Here is a 19,962-nt window from a genome sequence, read left to right on the forward strand (position 1 = left end):
TTCTAATTATTCTTCTTCTATTTGATGACAAACTAAGGAGACACTTGGAAAAGTAAAGGCAAACAAAAGCATAATAATTGGGAAAGTTATACCAGATTACAATATTGGTGGGAACTTGGTGATAAAATATAATAGCGTGTATTTATTCCAAGGCCTCTGACTCACTATGTTTGGGCCATTTTGTGTTAATAATAACAATGTCAGGTCAAATTTGTCATCTGCTTATCACGTGCGACAGTGCTACATTTGTTTGCATTGTCCTATTATTTCATTAGATTTTTACAAGCATTCTAGAAATTAGATATTATCGTTGCCCCTACTTTACAGATGAGGAAATTCGTCTCAGAGAAGTTGAGAAACTTGCCGAAATTCAGCTAGTGTGGTAAAGCCAGCTTGCCCCTGAACTCTACACTCTTCTTCTTTTCATTGTAAAAAATAGTTTCCATCTCAAATGCTGGTGTTCCAAATAGGATTGAAGCTTTGTGTTTAAATAAGTTCATTTCAACGTCACCTTTCATCTCCATTCATCAGTTCCTCCAACGTTCAAATCTGCTCATAAGACTGGTAGGATATACATTTCAAAAAGTACATTAAACCTTTTGGGAATGTTTTTAGCAAATAATTGCAAAGGTCACAGATAGCTGACTCTAGGCTAATGGCTTTCTGTTAGAACTACATTTATATAAAATATTACTATGGATTATATAGAGACATAGCCTGTCACAACCAAAAAAGCAGCACTTTCTAAGATGTATCCCCAGAAGTCAGACTATAGAAAATATTTCCCAGCTACTTTGTCTGCTGTGGCTGGAAGACAGAGGTTTGCACATAACCCACCAGCCAATATAGTTTCAGGTGTCTGATTGAATTATAATCAGTGCGAATTCTATCAGTCTTGTCTTAGAGATAAACTCTTGTTTAGTACCAGCTCTTTGTGGAAATACAACTGCTTCTGATAATGGCCAAGTAATTCTCCCTTATCAACTGCTTAGGGCCTGATCCGGAAATCAAAAAAGAGAGCTCTTTCAATAAAGATTCCCATCTCTGGGAAACAAGGCGAGCTCTGACACACAGCACTGCCGGCTCATTCTCCGCGCTCGCTCGGGGATGGGAGGCTCACCACGCTGCTGCAGGCCATTCAGACACTGGGAGTGAGTAGGAAAGTCAGTCTAGTAAACACAATTTCTAATTTCTGTAAAATTAGAATGTGAAATCACATGTTATTTGTTGTCTCTTTTGATAACCACCACAGGGCTAGAATATGTCGTAAAAGGAAATAAATTTCTGATTAGCTTTCCAAATGTAGTGTGGTCGAGTAAAATAGATTATTGTATTGAAATGACTCAATAAGTCATTCATTAGATTGTAACAGTGTTGGCTTGCGGAGCTAAGAGTTAAGAAATTAGACTGTATGCATTTTAGGGACAAACTTTCTAGCAGGTGGCTGGAACCCTGCCTGGAATCTAGGACCTGTATTCAAACCTGACATTTGGGTCTCTGGCATTTATTTCCTTCCTTATAAAAGTGATAACTTTGGGCTTGGCTGGTGTTGCTCAGTGGTTGAGTGTCGACCCATGAACCAGGACCTCATGGTTCGATTCTTGGTCAGGGCACATGCCCAGATTTCAGGCTTGATCCCCAGTAGGGGGTGTGCAGGAGGCAGCCAATCGATGATTCTCTCTCATCATGGATGTGTCTATCTTTCTCTCCCTCTCCCTTCCTCTTCCTAAGATCAATAAAAACATATTTTTTATAAAAGTGAAAACTTTGGATTAGATCTGAGTTTTAAAACTGGCAACCTGGAGGCTATATGCTGTCCAGGTAAATATGTTTAGCTTGGTTCGCATAAGATGATGTTTGTGTAATTATGCCAACACTAGAAAAAAAAAATGAGCAGTTTCACACAAAAGTCTGTATTCCTTAAAAGATCTTGAAAAGTTAAATGATCTTAAAAAAAAAATGTTGGGCCTAAGATCCCCAATAGCAGCAGTGTGGCAGAGCCATACAACAGTTGTGCAGAGGGCACATGCCCGCTCTAGTTCACACCAGGGCCCCATCACTCCCTGTTGTCTGGCATGCATGCTCAACTTCATGCATTTGCATTACTCATCCATGCCCTGTACAAGGTCAGATGGGAATGAGATACTGAAATTAACTAAGACATGATGTCATTCAACCACCAATGAGGGGAACTTTCTAGAATCTGCAGTAGTGTTGGCCACAGCTCCCAGACCTAAGTCTGTAATAGTTTGGATTACATTGCTGTAGCATCTTGGCTTGACAAAAAACATGTCTACCAACATTTTGGTTGTTTTAAAATTTAAATGTAAAGTGTTGCAGATATGACAATTAAAAATTCAACCACCTGTTGCTGAGTCCTTTGAACAGCTAATTAAAATTTCTCTTTTCTATGCATCAGAAATGAGGCTTTCATCTGGGCGGGGTAGGGTGGCGGTGAAGGGCCATTGTTTTAATCAGTATCTGTCACTTTTATAATGAAACATGCCTTTCCTTCATGTGTAAAAGCTAGGTCACTTGCCTGGAGAAGTGATTGAATCTTACTGTTGGTGAGCAGAACATTTGAGAAGACTGAACTTGGTAAATATAGGATTTCCTAAAATAATAGAAGGTTGAGTATAAACAGTCTCCCAGACTCAGAGCTGCCCCACTGCATGACCTATAGACACAAAATATAAGTTACTTAGATACAAACACAGAGCTAAAGCTATGCTTAATTTAATACTTTGCCACTGGGCTTGAGTTCAGCTTTTATAGAGTCATTGTTTTATGAATTAATGGGTGATTCTGTGACAAGAATGTGAAAATGATTTCTTCTTTTATCCCAATGAATTTCATTTGAACTGTACTTAAACTGCTCTTCACCTAAAAGGAAGACCTTATGGGTATCCAAAGTTATTCTGCAAATAGTCTATACAACTCTCTTCATTTTCTAGATTAATTGTGAGTCCAAGTCTGTGGTCTTACTTATATCGTGCTTCTCAAAATCCTCAACAACCAAGTTGCTGAGTCCTAAATCCTCTAAGGCCAGCATATTTTCTCTTTTTCTATTTTTAACTCGTCTGAAAACTTGCTCCCACATCCCCACCTCAAATTCTTCTATTTGAGTGTAACACTTTGTGAGTCCGAGTTGTAAATTTCTTACAATTTCTGGTTAGTTTCTATGATTGAGTTGGTGGTCCAGATGGACATGTAGTGATTTTAGCCTAACAGGAAAATTCTCTAGAATATCTTGCATGCCTACTGACAAATGTAGCACCAAATACCAAACACATGAAGTAGCTAACTTCCCTCATTCCTTGAATGCTGCCATGCTGACTCTGAGATGGGTATCTCCTTAGACACGGGTGTCTTGAGAGCATTTCCAGGGACCTGTGCTTCGGGCTGCCTTCTGGTTGCTAAAAATACCAGTTGGCTCAGTATATTCAAACTGCCATTGTCATTCTCAAGGTACAAAATTGTTCATTATCCAGAACATTTATTGACCAAGTTTGGGACTTCATATCCTTGGGTCTCTCTCTCTCTCTCTCTCTCTCTCTCTCTCTCTCTCTCTCTCAGACTTAGCATTTGTAGTTTAAGCTTTCTCTTTTCAAGTCTAAAAGTACAATCAAGGAGCCAAAGGAGTTTGGGTTGTCCCACACCCCACCCCGCCCCAAGGCATGCTGCTTTAAAAATGAATCCAAAAAGCTGGTTAGGTTGCTTTTCCAAATTTGAAATTCCCCACAGTGTTACTTTATGTTTATATTAGTTGATTGAAATGATGAATGTATACCTACCAATTTTGGTACTTTTTTAATACACATATTTTATATTGTTAAACTTAAACTACCTTTAGTGAATGAAGCTCATTGTTTAACAAAGCACTGAGTTTGGGTTTTGTTTACACCTTCATAAATCATGCACATGAGCTCTGTGGCTATTTCCAACCACACATAATAAAAATATCCTATGCCTTGCTGATGTTTCTGGACCTTCTAGGCCAATAGGCTGATCCTTTGCAGAGCTGTGAATTCTTGGAAGTTTATCTTTCCTATCCTTTTCTTAGGGTCTCTCTTCAAGGTCTTGGTGCAAACTTCTCTCATTTTAGGCAGACCCTCATCTTCCTGCTCCCTCCTCTTCCTCACCCCCGCCTCCTGCCCCTCCTTTTACTATAAAAGAGAGGGGTCTGTTAGCAGGTGGGTGACATTTGGGAGAAATGGGTTCCTGTCAAGGTAATTCTGGGCTAGTGCCTGCAGTTTTAAAATAGCTTAAAGCCTTATTTCTTATTATAGGAACTTAAAAGCAATTAACTAGCAAGTGAGTGAATACCGGAGGGACCCTAGAAATCTCCGGAGCCTCTAAGGCTGGGTGAGGAGGTGAGCTCAGGGGCTCAGACAGTGCTTCTGAAACTCCTCCTGGGATCAGCTAAGGCCAAAGACCCTTTCCTTAAATATTGTCTGGGAGGGAAAAGCACAGGAGGGCGCAATAAGCACCCCTCTCTCCCCCCACAACCTCTAAAAGAAAACATCTTGCTCCTCAAAAAATAAGACAACGGACAAAAATATGTGAAAAACAGCTATGCAAATGGTGAAACCTATGTTAGAGCTGTGTTTTTTTAAATTAACCATTTTAATTTAGATAGAAATAACTCCCCATGTCCAATAATTCAAGCAACCCTTTCCCTATTAATTGAGTTGCACTACACGATGCTGCTGTTTTAAATGCCCCCCACAATCTCACTGTTCCAGGCCCAAACCTAACCCCCATCCCCATTGTACCTGAGCACAGTTCTGTCCTCACCTTCAACTTAACCTTCTTTCTTTCGTCCCAAGTGACACACATGTGAATTTCATTTTCTGATCCAGTAGTGTAGGTAGTGTGGAGTGAGGATTTTAAGATCCCACCACTACTGTCTCCCAATCTTCTAAATAAAAAGATCCAGCCAGGCCGTGGTGGCTCAGTGGTTGAGCGTCAACCTGTGAGCCAGGAGGTCACCGTCCGATTCCCAGAGCCTCTTACACTGGGTGAGAGGAGGCAGCCAACCAATGATTCTCTCTCGTCACTGATGTTTCTATCTCTCTCTCCCTCTCCCTTTCTCTCTGAAATCAATAAAAATATATAATTTTAAAAACGATCTAATGTCCTGGAATGGACCACTGTGTCTTCTTGCTGTGTGGTACAAGCTTGAAAAACGACAGGTGTCCTTGGTGCTCTTTCATTAACAGAAGCTTTAGAAACACAGATCCAATGCCCGTCATAAGCACCGTTTAGCCATTTCTTCACCAACCAAGGGAAGTGGATCTTGGGAAGCTATCAATGCTATCTTCTAAGTTGGAAACTTTTTAATACATATAAATGCCAAAAAAGTAGAAAAATGATAAATATAGTGTAAGATTTCTGGTTGCTACGATGTTTCTATTCATTGACACAACTAATGTCCACATCAAACCATTGAGGTTGGTGCTTTTATGTTGTGTTTTATAGTGATGGTGGTGGGGTGCTAAGCCCAGGTTGGTTAGAGAGCATGCCCAAGGTTAGTAGCTGTACTTGAGAGAGCACCATGCTTTCAACCCTGCTCTAGTTATTCAGTGAGTATACAGATGAGGCTGCAGACCATACCTAAGCTTTATTTCCAAATAAATCATGAAAAGGGAATTGAGGCGAAGGAGAATTAATGAAACAACAGGTGAACATCACTTAGCCCAGTACCTAGCACATGGTAGATTCTCAGTAAATGTAAGCAAGTATTGTTACTCCGGTGTCAACTATTTAAGAACTTTCTTTCAGGAAGAATCCTAATGATCCATTATTTCTTGCTTGTGACATATGAATTTATTGACTTACCGCTGCTGGCTTGGCATGTTGAGTCCTGTGTCTCTTTATTACAGCGATGAGGTTACTTGTGGTGAGGGAGAGTCCCCGCTGTGGGGTGGCAGTAATTATCAGTGTAGCTGTGTGGCTATAGGAACTGATTGCTAGCAAATGCTGGTTTCTTTCATTCTCTTTCTTAAAAAAAAAAAATCCCATTACATAATTTAACAATCATTTTGTCCCATAGTGAGATAAAAAGAATTTAGCAGCCTTCAGCTGGAGCTGAATGGAGAAGCAAATTATAGAAATCACTGACATTAGTGCCTGGCTAGAGCAGGATTGTTTCCTACAGAATATTTGAAAGTATTTGGTCCAATCAAATTTTAAGGGACTGGAGTCACTGGCTTTCCCCTGCTTTCCTTGGGAACTATAATTACATGGCCTAATAGAGCTCAGTGGTAGGACATTTTCTCCAGCTGATACAGGAGCAATGGATGCATCACGGGTGGTCTGGTCACTGTGTTTTTTAAAATGGGATTTGGAAAAGAGGCACAAACATGTTTTGAGAAAATATATTCTTTTCTTTCAACCCGAGGACTTTGCTTGGGTCCATCTTGCTGCCATTCAACATGGTATGCTACATAATGGGATTTCTAAAAACTTCGTGAAGAACCCTGAAAATACACAGAAGTGTTCAGAACAGTATAATGTACACCCATGTGCCCAAAACTAACCCTAATAACCATTCATCAGTGGCCAATCTTGCCCCATCTACTTCCTCCTTTCTACTGTTATTTTGAAACAGATCTTCTCATTATATCTTTTTAAAAAAATTCTGGTAAAATACACACAGCATACAATTCACCTTTTAACCATCTTAAAATGTATAACTCGGTAGCATTAAGTACACAATGTTGTGCAACCATCACCTCTACCTAGTTCCAGAACCTTTGTCATCACCAAGGAAACTGTACCCATTAAGTGGAAACTCCCTTTCTTCCCTCCCTCTGGTGACTGGCAACAACCACTAATCTGCTTTCTGTCTCTATGGATTTGCTTATTCTAGACATTTCATATAAATGAATTTGTGCAATACATAGCCTTTTTTGGTCTGGCTTTATTTAATTAGCATAATATTTTCAAGATTCATCTGTGTTGTGTCATGCATTAGAACTTCATTTGTTTTCATAGCTGAATAATATTCTATTGTATGGATATACCACATTATTTTTATTCACCTGATGATGGACATTTTGGTATTTCCACCTTTGGTCTGTTGTGAATAGTGCTGCTTTGAACATTTTTGTTTGAACAGCTGTTTTCAATTCTTTGGGGTATATATTAAAAGTGGAATTGCTAGATCATATGGTAATTCTATGTTTAATCTATTGAGGAACCATCAAACTGTGCTGTGATTGTACCATTTTAAATTTCCTCCAACAGTGTATGAGGCTTATAGTTTCTCCAGATCCTTGCCATCACTTGTTATATTCTACTTGTTTTTTTTTTAAGTACAGCCATCCTAGTGTGAAGTGGTATGTCATTGTGGTTCTAACTTGTATTTTCCTAATAACTATCAATGTTGAACATCTTTTCATGTGATTGTTAGTCATTTATATATCTTCTTTGCAGAAATGTCTATTCAAACCTTTTGCCCATTTAAAAATTGTTTTGTTGCCTGGCCAGTGTGGATCAATGTTTGAGTGTCAACCTATCAACTAGGAGGTCACAGATTCCCGGCCAGGGCACCTTGTGGGCTCTTTCCCCAGGGTGTGGTGTGCAGGAGGCAGCTGATCAATGATTCTATCTCATCATTGATGTTTCTGTCTCTCTCTCCCTCTCCCTTCCTCTCTGAAATCAATAAAAATATATTTAAAAAATAATAATACTGAAATAAAATTGTGGTGTTTATGTTTTTATTGTTGAGTTGTAAGTTATTTATAGTTCTGGATACTTGACCTTAATAGATATCATTTGCAAATATTTTTTTTATTCTGTAGGCTGTCTTTTCATTCTCTTGATAGTGTCATTTGATGCACAAAGTTTTTAATTTTGATGGAATCCAAGTTATCTATATTTTGTTTTGTTGTTTGTGTCTTTGTTGTCATCACTAAGAAACCATTGCCAAATCCAGGGTCACAAAGATTTATCTCTATGTTCTCTCTAAAAATTTTATAGTATTAGCTCTTATATTTAGGTCTTTGATCCGTTTTGAGATAATTTTTGTATGTGGTGTGAGGTAGGGGTTCAACATTATTCTTTTACATGTGTATATCCAATTGTCTTAGTATAATTTATAGAAGAGACTGTCATTATATCATATTATTTTATCTGTAGAATGTTTCTCTAAAAGTAAGAACCTTTTTTTACATAAACACAGTACCATTGTCACACTTACAAAATTATTAACCTCATTTCTAATATCTAATCTGTAGATTGTCTCAAAAATTTTAATAACTTTAAAAAATTAGTATCTAAGTAAGTTGCATCCATTGGTATATCTTTTGAGATGTTTTTAAATTTATAGATTTCCCCTCCATCCTTTTCTTTCCCTTCCTGCAATTTATTTATTGAAGTAAATGGTTCATTTTCCCTGTGGAGTTTCCTATTCTAGGTTTTGACGATTGTGTTCCCAGGATGTAACATGTTTCTCAGTCCTCTGAATTTCCTGTAAATTGGTAGTTGGAACTAGAAACTTCATCAGATTCCGTTTTAGGGGATTTTTTTGTTTGTTTATTTGGTTGGTTTGGTTTTGGTTTGGACAAGACTACTCTTAGGTGATGTATTATTCTAATCAAAAGGAAAATCAGAGCTGGTTATTTCTTATTTTTTTATGTTAACAGCCATTGATGATCGGTTCCTAAATCCATTAGCTTATTAGAAGTTGTGTAATAGTGATGTTCTACTTGTTTTCTTCATTCATTTATTATATAAATACTTGATTTTTATGAAGACAAGTTTTATCTCTTTTATTATTTAACTAGAGGCCCAGTACGTGAAATTCATGCATGGGTAGGGTCCCTAGGCTTAGCCGGTGATCAAGGCCAATTTGTAAGGCGACTGGCAGTGCAATCGGGGGGCCCCCTCTGGCACCCGCCTTGGCTGGCCTGGGGCCTGCAGGCTGGGAGCAGCTCCCGCATTGAGCATCTGCCCCCTGTTGGTTAGTGTGCATCATAGTGACTGGTCTTTCCATTGGTCATTCTGCCATTTGGTCACTTTGATTATTAGGCTTTTATCATATAGGATTACTCAGTGGTAAAACTTGTACTAGAAAGTGTAGAATTCTTAATTTTTACCTTTTTATTTACCAGTCCTCAAAATTAGAAGTTGCTTCTTCATTTTCTTGAAATAGTGCCAGTTGTATTCTTTCTGAGGGGTGTCTTGATTAATGCTTTTAGTTAAGCATATTTAATGTGTTTCAAAATATTGAAGTTATTCTTATTGATACTCAAATTATCCCATGTTTGGCTAGTGAGAACTTCTTCACATTGACTTCTGAGTTCTTTCTAATGTGATTTTCTGGCCTTTGATAGCTTCCTGGCTAGCATATATGATAACTTTACAACTCTTATTGGGTTGGAATATGGTCTATGGTGGCACTTCTCAAATTTACTTGCAAAAGCTCTGAAGAACATGGGAAATTTCTACCCTATGTGGAATCATAAGATGACAAGTTAGAACAGGCATTATTTCATGAGTTTTTAGTGAGTTTCAACTAGGCATACAGAAAAAAAGGAAACATAATTTCTACCTGAAGATTTTGCAGCATAGTGGGGTATCTTTTAGGATCTGGTGACATGGTGCTGATATTAGGAATGTACATTTGGGTAAAGCTAAAATCATCAATGTGACTTCATTGTGACCCCATATCAGTTCTGTTACTAGAGTCAGGTCAAAGATTGATTGGTAGTTTTTCTGAATTGTTACTATGTAATTACAAAATGATATAAGTGCCTATAAGGAGACTTTTATTGAAGACTTTTTGAAAAAGAGGAAGTATGGAAATGGATATGTTTCTCTAATCCAAGAAAATGGATTTAAAGCAGGTAGATTGTTTTTCTCTTCTAGTCTCCACTTATCTGTTAAGTAAGAGAGGTATTTATTTTTTGCCTATTTTACAAAGCTGCTGAGTGCTGTAATGAATTCATATTTATTGGGAAGTTGGAGCTTTTTGGATGAAAGGTGCTAAATTAGAGCTTATTGTTTATTGAATTTATTTGATGTGTCCAGCCCGCTGGGAACATTTGCTGAATTTAATTAAAAACAGATAGTCCTCACTCTGACAGCTTACAATGCCATTTACAAACCAATAAAATAAACAGCATGCACTTGTATGGTCCTAACTTGGGATGGCCTAGATTACCATAGCTCGTTTGGACAGGGGAATGACCCTACTTTTGTAGAAAGGATGAATTCAACTGCTAAATAAACACAGATATACTCAACAACATCTGCCCTCATTTTATAAATACATAGAATATGGAGATTTTTCTCAATTTGAAACTGTAGTTTTCAGGTTATAAAACTAAAAATAATCTTTCCTTCCTATCATTTTGGGAATAAATGAAGATAAATGTTTATGTTTCACATATTGTTTTATGATCACCTGTTCTTTGCAGGAATGACATTCCAAAGCATTCAACTGGAGTATTATATGCTTTCCTAACTCAACCCAGTGGAAGCTGAGAAGTGTAATTATAATAATGGTATGTGTGCTTCCTTTGCCAGTTGGTGATGGAGTTTTGTGGAGCTGGCTCTGTCACTGACCTGATCAAGAACACGAAAGGTAACACGTTGAAGGAGGAGTGGATTGCATACATCTGCAGGGAGATCTTACGAGTAAGTAACAATATGGGATATCATGGGAGGTGTTGAACTTTGTACTAATCTTCCACTGAAATTCATAAGCATATTGGAAAGCTCTAAAGCTTTATTCTAACAGTGATAATGGCAATGGTAGTTCATTGTGGTCTGCTCTAGCGGAAGTGAGTGCCATTCTGAATGGGCCACGTGCACTCTCATTTGAGTTATCATTGGGTGAGTTCTTTTAACAAGGAATTCATTTCCAGTGATGTTTCCAATTGGAAATCTGATTTTAGGTCACATACTAGTAGATGGTGTCCCACTTAGGAAATGGATTGTTTTAGAGATATTTTGATCACTCATTGGAGTTTTCTATTTGTGGAAGTTTATAACTAATTTAAAGATTGTATGACTTTAATCATTTAAGTACATACATAGAACCTAGTTGACCAGATCTTACCCTTTTAAATAAAACTCTTTTAGCATTAATTACTTAAATTAATGAAAATAGCTGGACAAGACTGTGCCGGTTTGCCCACATCAGGCAGTCTGGGCAATATTGCCATATTTGCCGAGCTCAATTCAAGAAGAAGGTAGTTGGTCCTTCAGATTAGTTTAATTATCTTTTGCTACTAATATGGAGGCTATTACATGTCCAATGAGAGTATTCTTACTAGATCTGCTTGGCAATCATTATCTATTTATAAACTCTGCCTTCTTAATTTAAGGAAACAAAAGTTAAAACTGTTTTTACAATGTGTCCAAGATACACTTTTGAAAGATAGATTATGTGTTGTGAATGGATGCACAGATGTATAGATAGATAGATGGATGGAAGTTAAGGATGAAGGGCATTAAAATGTTTATTGATTAAATTAAAACCACATTAGGCAAAAGAAAATATAAAATATTTAAAATGATTACATTTATAATGGCATAAAAATCAAATACTTAAAAGTAAATTTACAGAAAGATGTGAACAACTTCTACATCGTAAACTACAAAATATTGTTGAGAGAAATTAAAGAAGACCTTAATAAGTAGAGGTATATTCTATTTCAAAGATTAGGATGCTCAGTATTCTAAAAATGTTATTTCTCCCCAATTTATGTTATTTCTCCTCAATCCATGAGTTCACTGAACTCCCTACCCAAATCATTCTAGGTATATCTGTGGGTGTTGACAAACTGATTTTTAAAATGTTATATGGAAATGCAAAGGGCTGAGAATACTCAAGGCAGTCTTAAGAAGAACAAAGCTGGAAGATGTACTAGTATGCTGCTAGTTATTGGGATTTATAAAGCTACTAAATAATTAGAACAGAGTAGTATTGTCACAAGAATAGACAAATGGTCAAGGAAACAGAATTGAGAGCCCAGGAACAGACCTGCTTCACAGCTCAACTGAGTTATAACCAAGGAACTGCTTCAGTGGCTGGGGGAAGGGTGCCCTTATCAGTCAATAAGGTCAATTGAATATCCATTTGTGTACATGAAGCTTGACACCTGCTTATTCCATATTAAAAAATTAATTCCAGCTGGATTATAAACATACATGTGAATGATATTTAAAAAAATAAAGCTTCTAAGAGAAAATATAGGATAATACCACCATGGCTTTGCAGTAGACAAAAAAAATATTTCTCAAACAGAACACAAAACAAAATTTGAGGAGAAACAAGGAGGTACAGCTACTGATCTTCAAAGCTGACATTTATCTCCAAGTATTGATGTGCCATCTTGTAAATTTAATTTGAATTTCTGACTTAACATTTTACTCGTTCAGAGAAAGCATGATGAATGTTTTTAGTCACCCAGACCACCCAGTGGGTACCAAGCATCTATTGGGTCTTCAGGGCGGGTTCTGCATAACACGCCTTTCTGCTAGGCTGGGTAACCCTGTAGGGGATCAGTCCTGTGATCTTCAGGGTTCTAAAAGCAGAAGGGAGGTTTCATCCATGAGTATCTCTCAATACCTAGTTAAAAATGCTTGAAAACCACTGTTTTCTTCCTTCTTCCAATGCAATCATTCTCCCAAATGATACTGGCATTTGAGATAAGGTGACTCATTGGAAGGGACATTTGATCATGAGGAGTTTCAGAGATGACCCTCCATGCATCGTATGATCTCATTAAATACAACCTTTGGCTCACTTATGTGCTCTGGTACCTGCTTCCAACCACTTTGGTGATGAAGCAGGGAATGGAATTTTAAGGATTCATGGGGGTGTTAATATGCTATTAAAACCATACATTTTTATCTGCTTGATGCCTACCTTGAGCCAAACTAACTCCATACGAAAGGTAATTTTTAAAGACCCAAACCATTGCAACTGTCCTGATGCATGGTTTATATTTACTGATATTCCTAAACATACACATGGACCTTTTTGGTCATCCATATTCTCATGCTGAAATTTTTCAACAAGGGAATTTAGATATTTAGTGGGGGTTTTTTTCTTTTTGTATCAACCTCATCTTTCATATCATGATTTTGTTGTTGTGGAGGAAAAATAAAAGTACATAAAATCATAAATAATAAAATGGCAATAGTTAGGTATATAACACCTTGAATTTTCAAGTGTTAGCATAACAAAATTTGCTTCAAGATTCCAATTTTAGTTTCTTTTAGGTTATATTTTTTTCTGAAAAAACATGTGGCTTAGAGCATGTCTGTAGGTTTTAGAACTAACACCCCAAAGAAGCCAAAATCAGAGTAATTCATGGAGACCTGATATATGATCACTGATCTATGATCACATCCAAAGTTTTGGATGTCACTGAATAATAATTTTATATAATGAACACAAAGTCACACATGTCATAAAGCACTCAAAATGACAGTGATAAATGCCGACAAAGGAAACAGAAATTATTGCTTTCCTTTTTTAACGTGGGCCACATTGGCTAAAGCCAATGAGAAATGTCTTGGCTGTTCTGAGAAATATTTTATTGTGCTTAATTAAATTTGTGTAATAGAAAGTAACTTTTAAATTCAAATATTGCCCCCAAAAGTGGAGGATTCAGTTGAATCAGTTTAGTTTTTTGTATGTAGGCTTTATAGGTGTTCCTGTTACAAACTAGCAAAGACAGGCGCTCTTCACTTTTCACGGTTACTATTAGCTGAACTCATGTATGCTGAACCGTATCATTCTTGTGTGGTTCCTGAGATCAAAGCAGGTATGAAAGCATTTCCTTTAGCACAGCACCATGCATAGCAAGGGACACCTCTATGGTTCAGTTTATATTGATCCATTGCCTATGGCTTAGTTCAGCACTGTGAGCACATGAAAGATATGAGTATAATAATGAAAGTATTTCTGGATGAATCTACTACTTTTTTGGATCATTAACATCTGAAATAGTTTATTTGCATCTTGGCTTATGTTCCTATTAATCCTTTTCAACTCTCCGTCACTCTAGGGGCTGAGTCACCTGCACCAGCATAAAGTGATTCATCGAGATATTAAAGGGCAGAATGTCTTGCTAACTGAAAATGCAGAAGTTAAACTAGGTAAGAACAGAATCCAGTGAGCCTAGGAATTGCAGGAATTGATAAGATTATTTCAACCGCTGGCTTTTTTGGTGGTGTGTGTGTGTGTGTGTGTGTGTGTGTGTTTAATAAGTGTAAATTTGTCACTGTGGATTTGGAGGTCATTGTACTAAGAATGGAGAGGAAAATGTTTCTTTGTTTATTTCAAAAGCATTTTCTAACAGCACTTTGAGGAGTGAATTGGTCTGTGCTAAACAGAACCGTGTGCTTAATCAATGTAATAATTGATTTTTTTTAAGCAAAGACCCTTTAGATTAGAAGTGAGTGACCTTGAAATGTTTTCCTATATCTTACTGTCTGTTTACATTATTGCTATAACAGAACAATGGTGACCCATTTGTTATTAAAAATCTCCACAGTTAGACATATTTGGAATAATGAATTCCTGCTGTATTCCCATATGTTTTAAGTTAAATTTACATTGATTTCATTATTACCTGTGCAAAATGGATGCCCAGTATTCTACTTGGCATGAATACCAATTATCCCATTTCCATCTGCCAGAGTTGTCCGTGAGGGAATCGTTTTCTCTGGTGCTGTCCATTAGAGCCCTTCCCGTAACATATCCGAGATTGTCCAGATATGGCAATCTAAACGACAAGCAAAACAGGATCCCCACATTCATTTGTCAGCTTGATGTCTATGAGTAAGAGCATAAATTGGCAAATATCTCATAGGATACACAATTTGTCTCCTAGAACAGAATCACTGTCAGCATGATTATTTATTTTCAGAGATTTAAATATCTCCCATGTTTATATCCCAAACATTTCTTCTTACCTTTTTTGGTTAAAATATATAATTTTCATATTTAGCATTTCGAGCCAAAGTCTCATCTCATGAATATTCCTTGTAAAACCAAAGCATACATTATATAGGGAATGCAGTTATATATGTAGTGACTAGATAAGATATTCTCAGAATATTTGCTCACCACTAATAAAGTTATTGCTGAGAGACTGTAATTCCCCAAGCCCTGTATATGGCACATTTACAAAGATGATCTTAGATAAACGTTATAGCAACTCCATGTAGATATCACCCTCATTTTATGGATCAGGAAACAAGCTCAAAGAGGTTGATCTACTAGCCTGAGGTCGCATCACTGGGAAGTGGCTGAAATGGGATGGATACTATGCAGTCTGACTCCAGAAACTTAGTTCATAATCACTTTCTTTGAATCCCTTAAATATTACCCTTTGTGGTGGCAACCAAGTTTGCTTTTTATTTAACAGCTATTTTGGGTCCCCATGAAGCCTTGGTATAAACAAATATAACACTTAGTGATTTCGTTCTTGGTTCACTTTATCCATTTATACATGCAATTTAAAAATACACATTCACAGTAGCAAAAAGGAAGAAGCAACCCAAGTGTCCATTAACAAATGAATGGAAAAACAAAATGTGGCACCTACATACAATAGAATATTATTCAGCTTTCAAAAGGAAGGACATTTCCCGGGAGCACCCCCACACCTTCCCCTTCCCCTTCCCATTTCCCTTCACCTCCCTGCTAAAGAAGAAAACAAAAAGGAAGGACACTTTGACACATGCTGCAACATGGATTAATCTTGAAAACCATTATGCCAAGTGATGTAAGCCAGTCACGAAAAGACAAAAACTATATGATTCCACTTACATGAGGTACCTGTAGTAGTCAGATTCATAGAGACAGCAAGTAGGATGGTGTTTACTAGGGGCTGGGAGGAGGGGAGAAGGGCTAGTTATTGTTGAATGGCTACCGAGTTTCTGCTGGGGAAGAGGAAAAAGCTCTGGAATTGAATGGTAGTGATGGTCGCTCAACAATGTGAATGTACTTAATGTCACAGAACTATAACACTTTAAAATGGTAAATTTTATGTTATATATATCTTAACAAAAATGCATATTCATTTTGGCATCATATAGAAACCATAAACTTGATTCATTTTGCCTTCTCTTAAATAGTGGACTTTGGAGTCAGTGCCCAGCTGGATCGAACAGTGGGCAGGAGGAATACTTTCATCGGTACTCCCTACTGGATGGCACCAGAAGTCATTGCCTGTGACGAAAACCCGGATGCCACCTATGATTTCAAGGTATGACTTCTTACTTCTTCATTATGTTTCAAAATGATGCCCAAAATATCACCCTTGAATCTTTTAGAGAATTCTCACATGGCTTTAGGTAATGCAAAGGGAGAGAAGAAAAAACAAACCCACATTATTTGAATTTAAAATGATAAGACATTCTAGTGAGAATCTTTTTGATGAAGTCACCATCATATCTGATTGCCTATTTGTTAAAAAAAATGTTTAAACCATTTTCTAGAGCCTCATGAATTTACTCTCATATCTAATTAGGAAACATATTTCTGTTCTGCTTATAGTTTAGATGTTTTGCAAAATATATATATATACAGATAACATTTTATATTAAAAGAAACCAAGATATGAATTTGTTGTCTTGGGTCATCTTTCTCTGATTAAAAATAATCAGACTTACTCATTCACATTGCCTCAGGTTTAATTATTAGAGTTTCTTTTCAGTAAGAGAGAGAACCAAATGAGATGTTGGTAACTACTTTATGGCGTTTCTGTAGCCTGTGGTGGTGTTTCATAGAAATTTGATTTGTGGCTTGTAATTTTGTATCATAAACTGGTAATTTGTTAATAAATCCCAAGCAGTGTTTAAATAGAGAGGTGAAAGTTATCCCTTTCTCCAAGAAACCCTCCTCCTTTCTATTCTGGTAGCAGTAATCAAAAATAATTTTGGGTTCCTATTCCATTAATAGTTGCAATGTCAGGTAACATTGTTGTCATGAATTGTGCTTGAAAGTCAAGACATTAAAATTGGGGTCAGATGGGATGTGGGCACTGTGGGTTTTTAGGCTGCACAGTAGATCTTGGTTTCCACCATAAAGGGTAATATTTAAGGAATTCTAAGAAGTAACTATGAACTAAGACTGCATAGTTTCCATCCCATTTCAACCACTTCCCAGTGATGCGACCTCAGGCTAGTAGATCCTGCTCTTTGAGCTTGTTTCCTGATCCATAAAATGAGGGTGATGATATCCACGTAGAGTGACTATGATGTTTATGTGAGATAATCTTCGTAAACATGCCATATGCAGGGCCTGGTGGATAATAGTCTCTCAGCAATAACTTAATTAGTGGGGAACAAATATTCTGAGAGTAGCTTATCTAGTCACTACATATTTAACTGAGTTCCCTATACGTATAAAGTATGCTTTGGTTTTACAAGGAATAAGGGATATTCATGAGATGAAAGCTTGGCTCTAAATGCTAAATATGATCTGTCATCTTGGTGCAGATCCCAGGACAACCATGGGCAAAACCTAGGCTGGTTTCATGGCGCGTGGACTTTTTACCAAAGGACTGTAGTGATCATCTTGAAATACCCTCATCTTCCAGATGAGGAAACTGAGGCTGAGGCATGTGCAAGTTCACACTCAGTTAGTGATCTTCTTAGAGTTGGGACTTGAACCCAGATCCCCAACGCTCTGTTCAGAGTTCTTCCCAATATTCAGGGTGGGGTAAAAGTAGTTTTACAGTTGTTTATATGGAAAATAATACAATAGTTAAGAAATAATAATATTATTTTTGCGTACTCACAGCTGTGAGCCTACTTGTGCCCCACCCTGTATTACCCTGCTTCTGGAAGATGTTCTCCTATATAAATCTCCAGTTTACCAGCAAAACAGCCTCTGAAGAGTATATGTGAAAAATTCCTTTTCTAAAGAACATTTTTAGTTCTCCATATGTGGGGTTATTATTGAAAGCAGGTCAGAAAGATGCAAACATGGCATTGTTTTCGGGACCCAGTGTCCCTGAGCATTGACAAAATTATTGGCCTCTTTGGAGAAATGCAGCTCAAAGGTCTGAAAACAAAATAATCCCCTGTAAATTCCTCTTTCTTCCAAGGTTAGTTCACTGTCATAACCTGACAATAATCTGTCTGGAAGCAGCAGCCAAGATAAAAATTAATCTCCTGCCAAAATAAATGTCACTTATTTAAACTGCTGATGATAAGCACATTTAAAGAAATTAATTTGCAGATCCCTTGAGAGGAGCCACTACAAAATATCTGTCCCAAACCAGATATGTGTATCATAATTGGCTATAAGCAAATCTTTAAACTTTAGTCATACTAAACAAGTACTGATTAGTCTACATTTGGGCTACAGATATTTTAGACTGCTTTATAATATACCATGGAGGTTTAGAGTGTCTCAAACTTCTACCCTTAGCTTAGCTGTGTAGCTGGCTGTGTTATGACTGGCTATCGTGCATGTGAACTTTTGTTCCGTGATATAAAATAGATCCCTGTGATTTAGTTGTTTTCAGTAGAATAAGCAGAAGAGGACTTTCTTCCAGCCAAGCCAACGCTTGGAATTAAACTGGTATCTTGGTCCTCTTTCCTCAGATGATGGCTAAGGAATGTAATTTGGGAACAGTGAAAAATTTGGAGTCCATGCAATAACTCTCAGTGTAGACAAAGCCCAGTGTTTGAGTGGCCACAGGGCACGTCATGCTGCACATGGCGACTTCAGAGGAACGGGAAGGTTCATGTGACTATACAAGTATCCTGAGACATTAAAGAAGTGAAGGTTCATTTCTGTGTCCTTTTTTAAAAATATATTTTATTGATTTTTACAGAGAGGAGAGAGAGGGATAGAGAGTTAGAAACATCAATGAGAGAGAAACATCGATCAGCTGCCTCCTGTACACCCCCTACTGGGGATGTGCCCGTAACCAAGGTACATGCCCCTGACCGGAATCGAACCCGGGGCCCTTCAATTTGCAGGCGATGCTCTATCCACTGAGCCAAACCAGCCAGGGCCATTTCTGTGTCTTTTATCAAAAAATAAAGAATCCTGATGAGAGACAAGATTTACCCATATCAGTCATTTAGACCTTAGTGTAAGTTAGTTTGTCAGGAGTGTCATGAGTGTAGGCTGTACAGAGGAGGAAGAAGTCATGGCAAGACTGTAAGCGTCAATGGTCACTTGTCACGGGTAAAAGAAGGGACTTGACAAAAGGGTGACAATAAGGAAGAAGGGGCAGAAAGGAAGGTTTGGGGGCTCTTGGAAGATTCATTTCAACTACTTCACAGTTTTATCATGGACCAGAGAAGAAAGCTTTCTTTAAATAATTTTTCTACTTCTTTTTTGGCACCAGGTCTTATCCTTTCTTCTGTGCACTATTCTTAGGAATATGGTTTATCACCAGGAGACAACTGCACAATACTTTGACCTTTAAAACCATTTATTCATTCATCCAATGAATATCCACTGTGTATAAGGAATTAGTCAACTTGTATTGGTATGTGGAGTTTTTGACCAGAAAGTTCACTTGTAAGCTCACCTAAGTTCAAGGGTTTGGTACTGTGTGCTTGGTAGCCCACTTAACCAAGCTGTGTATCCCAGACTCTGAAATAGATGTTATTGGGTACTCATATACTACAGATACTTTCAGCCTAGGAGACATGTTTAGGATAAAAGAGGACTTGAAGGCCACTGAGCTTTGTTAGATTCCCTACCACAAAACCCTTCCTTTAAAATACAGGCAGAACATAAGTAGATGAGTGGATTAAAAAGCTGTGGTACATTTACACCATGGAATACTATGCAGCAGTAAAAAAGAAGTATTTCTTACCTTTTGAGACATCGGGGAGGGACCTGGAGAGTATTATGCTCAGTAAAATAAGCCAGTCAGAGAAAGATACGTATCACATGATCTCATTCATATGTGGAATCTAAAGAACAAAACAAAATAGATCCAGAGACACAGAAGCATG

General features: G+C 37.4%; 1 protein-coding gene across 9 annotated transcripts in view; it reads left to right on the forward strand.

Annotated features, from left to right (window-relative positions):
* Window positions 1-19,962, forward strand: part of TNIK (TRAF2 and NCK interacting kinase) — a 349,351-nt gene that overhangs the window by 212,591 nt on the left and 116,798 nt on the right. For all 9 annotated transcript variants that reach the window (XM_070406798.1, XM_070406799.1, XM_070406800.1 and 6 more), the window contains exons 5-7: window positions 10,537-10,647; window positions 14,034-14,124; window positions 16,111-16,241. In XM_070406798.1, the coding sequence (XP_070262899.1) occupies window positions 10,537-10,647; window positions 14,034-14,124; window positions 16,111-16,241 (333 nt within the window). The remainder of the gene's footprint in view (window positions 1-10,536; window positions 10,648-14,033; window positions 14,125-16,110; window positions 16,242-19,962) is intronic.

Source organism: Myotis yumanensis, unplaced genomic scaffold (assembly GCF_028538775.1).
Source record: "Myotis yumanensis isolate MYYU_CA2020_CCGP unplaced genomic scaffold, mMyoYum1.0.hap1 SCAF_2, whole genome shotgun sequence".
In the NCBI taxonomy this organism is placed as follows: domain Eukaryota; kingdom Metazoa; phylum Chordata; class Mammalia; order Chiroptera; family Vespertilionidae; genus Myotis; species Myotis yumanensis.